Source organism: Sinocyclocheilus anshuiensis, unplaced genomic scaffold (assembly GCF_001515605.1).
Source record: "Sinocyclocheilus anshuiensis isolate Anshui unplaced genomic scaffold, SAMN03320099.WGS_v1.1 scaffold379, whole genome shotgun sequence".
Lineage (NCBI taxonomy): Eukaryota > Metazoa > Chordata > Actinopteri > Cypriniformes > Cyprinidae > Sinocyclocheilus > Sinocyclocheilus anshuiensis.
Window position 1 is genome coordinate 1,029,105 of NW_015552574.1, and position 9,302 is coordinate 1,038,406.

The 9,302-nt window shown below is 40.9% G+C and overlaps 1 protein-coding gene and 1 pseudogene across 1 annotated transcript in view; both read left to right on the plus strand.

The window, feature by feature from the left end:
* Positions 1 to 5,740, plus strand: part of LOC107665119 (perforin-1-like) — a 9,255-nt pseudogene extending 3,515 nt beyond the window's left edge.
* Positions 5,741 to 8,077: 2,337 nt separating this feature from the next.
* Positions 8,078 to 9,302, plus strand: part of LOC107665152 (syntaxin-1B-like) — a 58,447-nt gene continuing 57,222 nt past the window's right edge. The window contains exon 1 of the mRNA XM_016455919.1: positions 8,078 to 8,391. Coding sequence (XP_016311405.1) covers positions 8,362 to 8,391 — 30 coding nt within the window. The 5' untranslated portion in view covers positions 8,078 to 8,361. The remainder of the gene's footprint in view (positions 8,392 to 9,302) is intronic.

The window sequence follows — 9,302 nt, forward strand, 5'->3', positions numbered from 1 at the left end:
GCACATTTTAGAGTGGCCTTTTATTGTGGCCAGCCTAAGGCACACCTGTGCAATAATCATGCTGTCTAATCAGCATCTTGATATGCCACATCTGTGAGGTGGATGGATTATCTCGGCAAAGGAGAAGTGCTCACTAACACAGATTTAGACAGATTTGTGAATATATATATAATTCATATAACTTAATTTGATCTGTTTGACATATTAATAAAGGAGGGTTGAATATCTAATAAAGTCATTTTAGAGAGAAACAGAACTTCTCAACTGTCTTTCTATATGGTGAAATACTTGAGAAATATGTTTTCTTTTTCTTTTTTTTTGCCATTTGATTGGAAATTTTGTTATATAATGCAAAGACTTTAAGACATTTTACTTGTAAAGTGTCCATGTAGTTCTTGCTTATTTATAAAGACTGCTTATTTCATCAGAGTCTTATAATTAAAATTCCACTTTATTCTACTCGGAGGAGGAGAGCATGGCAACTGCACTCTGTGTGAGAACAAACTGCTCAACGAAAAGCAGAAGTTGCCAGCTTCGGTGGTCGATGGCGGATCAAGGTGCAGTGTCGCCATAGCCTCAGTGCCAAGGTTTATGAATTGGCCAGCTCGGTTCTTAAGGACACCACCAGTTCCACCACTTCCAGCTGGAAGATCGGGCTGAGTGTGCCCATGGTGGCAAGTGTGGCTGTTGGTGGCACTCATTCGCGTTTGGCCAGGTTTGCCAAAAGTTTCTCAGCTCAAGACAAGTACTCCTTCACAAGCCACTCTTTCTCCTGTCGCTACTACTATATCTAATAAAGTAATTTTAGAGAGAAACAGAACTTCTCAACTGTCTTTCTATATGGTGAAATACTTGAGAAATATGTTTGCTTTTTCTTTTTTTTTGCCATTTGATTGGAAATTTTGTTATATAATGCAAAGACTTTAAGACATTTTACTTGTAAAGTGTCCATGTAGTTCTTGCTTATTTATAAAGACTGCTTATTTCATCAGAGTCTTATAATTAAAATTCCACTTTATTCTACTCGGAGGAGGAGAGCATGGCAACTGCACTCTGTGTGAGAACAAACTGCTCAACGAAAAGCAGAAGTTGCCAGCTTCGGTGGTCGATGGCGGATCAAGGTGCAGTGTCGCCATAGCCTCAGTGCCAAGGTTTATGAATTGGCCAGCTCGGTTCTTAAGGACACCACCAGTTCCACCACTTCCAGCTGGAAGATCGGGCTGAGTGTGCCCATGGTGGCAAGTGTGGCTGTTGGTGGCACTCATTCGCGTTTGGCCAGGTTTGCCAAAAGTTTCTCAGCTCAAGACAAGTACTCCTTCACAAGCCACTCTTTCTCCTGTCGCTACTACTCGTAAGTCCTGGTATATATGTGTGTGTATGTGTGATTTTTATGCCTCTTGCAATTGTTTATACACTCTTAAAAATAAAGGTTCTTTATTGGTTCTTTATGGTTCTATGAAGAACCTTTATCATCTTTGGAAGCATTACATTGTAAAGGTTCTTTACACTCTCAAAAATAAAGCATCCAAAAGGGGGTTTTCACAGCAATGCCATAGAATAACCATTTTGGGTTCCAAAAAAAACTTTTCAGTGAACAGTTCTTAAAAGAACCATTTTTTTAGTGTGAAGAACATTTTAATATTCTAAAGAATCGTTCTCCACTACAAAAAAACTTTAGTACAATGGAAAGCTTCCATAGATGTTAAAGGTTCTTTTTAGAACCATAAAGCCCATTTTGGGTTCCCAAAAAAACTTTTCAGTGAACAGTTCTTAAAATAACCATTTTTTTAGTGTGAAGAACATTTTAATATTCTAAAGAATCATTCTCCACTACAAAAAAACTTTAGTACAATGGAAAGCTTCCATAGATGTTAAAGGTTCTTTTTAGAACCATAAAGAACCAATAAACAGCCTTTATTTTTAAGAATGAATAGTGGAAAAACGTTCTTTAGAAATTAAAATGATTTTCACACTAAGAAAAAATGGTTCTTTCACGGAAAAGTTCTTTGGGGAACCAAAAATGTTTTTTTGTACTGCATCACTGAAGAAGAAAAAAAACTGTTGGAACCATTATTTTTAAGAGTGTATGGATGTTGTCTATTGAGAAAACGGTTTTAAATGTAACTGGCTAATGGGTATTTGGATATCTATGGTCTAATAAGAAAAAATCCCAGGGTCTTTTTAAACCCCAGATTAAGGCAATTTAAATGCTGGGTAAAGTGTAAAACACTTAAAAAAAATACACTTTTAAGGTGCTAACTTTAAATTGTGAGGTGAAACTCTATGATTGGTAATTGACTGGTAAATGATTGACTCATTAAACTTTCATGAGCGCGAAACTTATAGAGACTTTGATGTGTGAGGTTTTGTTTCAACACTGGCAGAAAATTCTTCAAAATGTTGCAAATACAGTTCAAACCGGAGTGATGAACAGACAAAAAGTATTATTCTGCAGTATTTCAGCAGATTTATTGACCTCATAAATATGCAAATCATTACATTAGGGTTTACAAATATGCACTGTGAAATTTAAAAACGTGACTACACAGGATTAATTATAAAAGATAAAAAAAGTTGCAATTGTTAGATATATAAAGTCGCAATTATGAGATTTTATTTCACAATTATTAGAGATAAAGCTGCATATTTCAAGATCTAGACCTTAGCAAGTGTAGCACAATATTAGATTTTTGTCAGGAATGAAAACAAGGCTGTGATAGAAGTATAGTGTGTAGTGGATTGTACTGTTTAACAACATGTGGGAAAAACTTTTTGAAACAACAGTAAAACTTATATGATTTACACTCAGAAAAAAGGTACAAAAGCTGTCACTGTGGCAGTACCTTTTCAAAATTTGCACTTTTGTACCTTTTAGGTACTAATATGTTCATTGTAGGTACCAATATGTACCTTTGAGGTAAAAATATGGACCATTTAGGTACAAAGGTATGTCTTTAAAAAAGGTATTCCGTCTCAGTGACAGCTTTTGTGCCTTTTTTCTGAGAGTGTAGAGCTTTATACAGTGCATGCCACTGTAAAAACGCTCCAGTTACTGACGTAACTTCGGTTCCCTTATCTCAGGGAGCTGAGATAGTGATGTGAGCCAATTAGGCCCCAAGCACAGCTGAGGGCTATCGACATAACCATTTCCACCTACAGGGGGAAATAGGCGATTAAACAGAAAGGCCTGCAAGGCCGGGATGTCCAAACTATAAAATCTAGCAAAGGTGGACGGTGACGACCAGCCGGCGGCCACACAAAATTCACCAATAGAAACCTCGCTGGACCACACCCAGGAGGAGGCCATCTCTCATATGGAGTGGGCCCTCACACCTATAGGGCACTGTAAGCCTGCCGAGGCATAAGCCAAGCCAGCGAGAAAGCCTCTGCTTTGTGACTGGCAGCCCTTGGAGGCGGCCGCCGGCCTCCAAAGCCAACAAAAAGCTGCTCTGAAACTGTCTGAACAGGCTGGTCAGGTCAACCGCAGGCAAGAACGGGGCAGGTCTTTGGCAAGAGGACTGCTGACGGCATCCCGGCAGGAACAACATGTCCAGTAGGTCATGGGTAGGCTCTTTCGGAGCCGACCACTCGAGGCCCAGGTCCTCCACAGCCTTAGACAGGACGCGGATGAGTTCAGCGTCCGGTTTCAGGCCTCACTGTATGAGAAGGGGGAAAGGGCTTCGGGCTCTCCGCCGGAACCTCACCACTCTTCTGCGTCTGATGCCGCTAAGGACATGGAGTCGTCAGCGGTGACGTCTTCGACACCTTCGTGTGTAAAGCACACCGGCGAGGAGACGCAGGGAGAGCAGGGCACGCAGGTGCTGAGCCGACGTAACACCACCTGATCCCATGGAAGTGGACCCGCTACGCCACTGTTTCTTTCTCTTGTGAGAGAAAGGAAACGGGGGAGTGAAGCGAGGAGGTCCGCCTTCATTAAAGAAGGCAATTCGCGAGTGGAGACAGGAGAGAGAAATACTCTCGCAATGAGAGCATGATCCCCCAGTGAGCGCAGCCTCTGCGTGGGCACTGCCAAGGCAGGCGACGCACTCGCTGTGCCCATCTGTCTCGTGCAAGGGGTCCATTGGTTTGTGCATTGGTTTGGTTTGTGCAGCTACACAAACGTGAACAAATCAAGCTTCAGATCAGGGAAAAAAGGAGATAACCCACACTCAACGTGAGAGTACGTTCGAAAGGGAACTGTAAATCTATCCCTCACAGCCTTGATTTGATCTGCCAAAAAAGCAGTATGTCGTCTAATCTGTCTATAAATCTCTATAAAGTCACAATTACCTGTGTTTTTTTTTTTTTATTCTACGGCAGAAGCAGGCGTCCAACAAAGTTAAATGCGTTACCAGATATCCCAGGATTACATTAGTCTGGGGTTTGGACTGACACTGAAGCATGAAAACCCAATAAAGTCTTTCTTTCACAGGTTTCGTCTTCAGGCTGAACCTCCAGTGACCAAAGAATTTGCTAAATACGACAGCCAGTCAGAAAGCACGTACAACCAATTCATCTCGATCTACGGGACACACTTCTTGCGAAGAGTCAACCTTGGTGGCTACGAACGTTCAACCACCGCTGTGAAGACCTGCCAGGTTTCCATGAAGGGTCTGTCGGTACATGATGTGAGCAACTGCCTATCGGCGGAGGCGTCTGTCGTCATTAAGGGCGTGGAGGTGAATGGGCAGGCAAGCTACTGTTAAAGCAAAACAAAATAAACTGGAGAGGGGCAACAGCTTCAGCGGCTCCTTCTCCGACCGAGTCACTGAAATACTGGGCGGCAACGGTGAGCAGCAAGACATCATCTTCACTCCAAGCAACATTAGTGGTTATGACGTGTGGCTCAAGTCATTGAAGAAAATTCCTGGAGTGGTTTCCTACACCTTGAGCTCATTACATATGCTGGTGAAAAACAACCCAGCTAGACGAGCCAGTCTTCAAGCGGCCATCAGCAAGTACATCACAAAAAAACGCCATATCTACTGCTTGCCCTTCCAGCTGCAAAGTGGGCCATCATGCCAATAACTGTGCATGCAAATGCAACGGTCATCAAAGTGTTGATAACAACTTCTGCCAGAGTAAGGCAGGAGTTGCCACGTTGATCGTGACCGTGTTGAGTGCTAAGGGATTATGGGGAGACTATTTCAATAAAACCAATTTGTAATGTGAAAGTGTTCTACGGAAACAAAGCGTATGAGACCCCTGTGATTATGAACGACTTTTCTCAGTGGAACTACAAAATAAATGTTCAAACTGTGGATCTGACTCAAAGAACGCAAGTGGTTATGTTCACAAAACGTAATCTTAGTTTCGGTTTCTGTCATTAAATTGACTTTTTGAAACTTTAAATAAAAGAAATATCTGTTGTTTGTACTTCATATCATGTATATACTTGTCTTACAGGCACTTGCGATTTGAGGTGTGGGACCGTGACAACTGGTATGATGATGATCTATTAGGAAAGGGTTCTCTTGTCCCACACAAAGGAACCAATCTACAGTCTTCGTTTAAATTAAACCACGGCTCTCTTTTGAGCTCCTATACTGCAACGTGTGGCCCACATTTTACAGGGTCTTTCTGTGAGAAATACGCTCCTACGCCGGGTGGTGACGGTACTCTAAAATATTACCAGCCCTTTGGAGAACGGCCCATTTCATAAAAAAAAAACTAAGGATTTTGGAAGAAATGTCCCTTTTCTGTAATAATACAACAACTGCAGAAGGGCCTTCTAATATAATCTATTTGAGATTTTTGCAAAGATTCACTATAAATCAAATATCACTGACTTATTTCTAGACAAATGTACAAAACTTATTTCAATAAACACCTAAAATTTTATCTGACACTTTTTTGTAATTTTTAAAATAATTGTATCTATACTCAAAAAGTATTCTTCATTTGTTTTATAATGTCATATGTAAACAATTTCTGATTAAACAAAAAAAAAATGCTTTCAGATGCAATAAAACTTTCTTGAAAAAAATGATTTATATTGTTCTGTCTAGTGCTCACTTCAGTCAGACTTTAGGTTGGTGGCTGCTTATTTCACTCAATGAAATTAGGTCTTAGATTTGTGAGCAATAATAACAATTAAACTAATGTTAGAAAAATAGCAGCGAAAAGATAAAACAAATTCTGAGGAATCATGAAAGTAGAAGTTTTTTGGAAAAATTAAAAACACACTTGATTAGATTACATATGTTCATTCATTGATGGTTTTAATTCAAATGAGTCACTATCAAGGAATGCCGGTAAAAGCGAACAGCATGTAGAAAGCGCTACCTGTCACCTGGTGGTTAAGTGTAAGTAAACTAAATGTAACAATTCTTTATGTCTATAGATTTAATACATTACACAGACTGACATATGTTGATGTAGATTTTATACAGAATAAATAGATAAATATTTCTGGCAAGACAAAAATGTCCTGTGATTGCAGGTTTTCTGAGCCAAACGGCGCCCCCGGTAGAACAGCACATGCTTTACACAGTCCTTATCTCCTGAAGGCCTTCCGCTGTGTTCAATAATTTAGGCCCAAACCTCCCAAAAGCTGGTTTGTGATAATTACTGCTGTTAAAGACCTTATTTAAAAAAAAAAAAAGAAAAATGGACAAAAGTGTTTTGTGTATATCGTTCTCTTAAAATGGGATGTCTTTGTCTGATTTGGAGCCATTTGATAATGGGATTACAAAAAGGTGTTTTACTCTTGACCATATATCCTTTAAACCAGTTCCCGCTGTTTACATTTCTGAGCTTTGCAGGGTCAAGACAGGGAACTGGGGCACAAAGATGCATTGAAGATCCCTCCCACCCAGATCATTTGCTCCAGAAGCTTCCCTCTGGGAGATGTTTCAAGTAGTTCAAACCAAGACCAACAGATAACCACACTGCCAATGCTACATTCCTGCTCAACCGGGACCTCAACTGTTAAACTAGTCTATCTGTAAGCTTTGAACATCCAAACATATATTTTGCATGCTTTAAAGTCAGCATGAATTCAAAATTGACCCTATTTAATTTTTATAATGCATGTTCCTTGTCCTGATCCTGTGGTTTTCATTTTTTTTAATTTAACATCATTTAAAATACTTATAATAATATTTGTACTGATGCTTTCGGTTACACTTTACTTGAAGGGGTGTGCATAAGACTGACATGACACCTTCATAATCATGACATGACACCTTCATAGTGTATTGGTGTTTAATGGGATTTATAAATTAAAAGCCTTGTGGTCAATAATGTGCTATTGTTGAACCAACTGAATAAGCACAGATGACTGATGAACATATTTAAAGCCATTAAAACCGTTACTGTGTAAAGTGTTACCATGCTTTCTAAAGAGAATTAATCTTTACATATCACATGGCTTTTGTTTGAATATGCTTGTGTGTCATCTTCGCTTGTTTCCGCGATCGTCGTTATGCCAGGGTTGTGTACGTACGTGTGGGGTGGAGATATCAAAATAGGGGCGAGTTCCTGTTAGGCTATGGGCGTGTTTGTTTTGGTGCTTTCAGATATCAACATTGTTTAACAAAAATCGCTTAGTGCACCTTTAAGTTTCTTTTTGGAAATACATCATTATAGTAAAACTGGTTGCAATTCATGTTGCCTTTAAACACCTGGACACTCAATTTATCTGCAATATTTACATTGTAGATGTATGTATCGACTGTGTTAGTGTACATGTCTCTTTTGTACACATAATTGTGACATTTGGGATCTGAGGAAAATTCAGGTAGGCTACCTCACACCTCTAATGGCGAATAAATTAAAGAAAAAAAAGATTGTAAAGGTTTACAATGGCTTGTGATCGTATGTTGCGACCTACCCCTTAATTCTATTAGAATTAAATAAATCCGCAACGATCATTTCGTTGGGCCTAAAAGAGGCTCCTGCTCTTAAACAAACTACAGTTCCCTAGTTTTCATGGGGAACGCTGCAGAGTCGCGCAGTACAGCAAGCGAGCGGAATGGGGGAGGGGCGGCAGGTAAAGTGAGACTGTGGCGCATGCGCAAAAGCGCTCCAGCCCGCTGCGTCGCTCCCCTCCCCCCCCCCCCCTTTTTTTTTTTTGCAGCATCAGTACCGCGTTCGGAATCGCATTCGTGTGCTGGAGTCAGAGCGCGCTGCGGGGCATCACTGCACCGCCACGGAGGACACACCATCACAGAAGCAGGAACAGGGAAAAGGCAAAAAGGCGTGAAATAGTGCAGAGGGGGAAGATCAGGGCGCCTTTTCCCCCCCTGAAATCACCTAAATCTGTGGGAAATTAAACTGGAGCCAGACATTCGCTAATAATAAATCCACGAACGCAGCGGACATCTCAAGCGATATTTTTGGCCAGCACGGCGGGGAAAAATGAAGGATCGCACGCAGGAACTACGAAGTGTAAGTCTGTATTCCTGATGCTTTATCCTTCATCTCCTCCCATATCCTCCGTCTCCTCACCGCAACCGGGCGTCAGCAGCTGACATCTCACTGCTGCTCGCTCACGGCTGAGCATTTATGGGCATAAGTACGGTTTTCATAAATTTGCCGATGTTTTTTCCTCACGCAATCACAAATGTAACCGTCTGCCACATCGCGCATATATTACCGTTTTTAATAGCGGCTCACACGCGCGCGCCGTTCCATGTGCGATGGATCGATTAATCGATCAAATCGGGTTATATGGCGTAATTCGCGAAATGAGCCCCCTACATTAGCATGCATGCAGACTACCTTTGATACATGTCGCCCAGGAGTGTGATCGGCTGCGGATAGTTAGCCAGCATCCTTACACTGATACGCACCATCCAAATATCTAATTCTGTGATCACCGCATCATTAATTATTAACACCGATTTTTTGTTAAACGAAAATAACATTTCACCCGCGCTTTGTTCCGTACCCTATTAACTCTATTAGATTTTGCATCGGGGAATTTTGAGCATCTCCACTAAAGCTCCATTCTGGATGCATATGTACATCTTCATCGGACGCGTTTGGATCGTTGGGTGGGATGTGCGATTATTGCAGCACGCTTTGTTCCGTTCTTAGCCGCGATGTTAAATATGAAAGGGTGTAATATTGTTGCATGCATCGCCCAAGTGAGCTAAACGAATACAACATGGCCGCCAAAGTATTCCTAGTTGTAGTCGCGACGGTATAGCGACTTAATTGCTTATTTAGTGATTTTTTTTCCAGTAATATCGAAGGTGGGCCTTGAGGCTTTAATGCCCAAAGTATTGTAGTCGCGACGGTATAGCGACTTAATTGCTTATTTAGTGATTTTTTTTCCAGTAATATCTAATATCGAA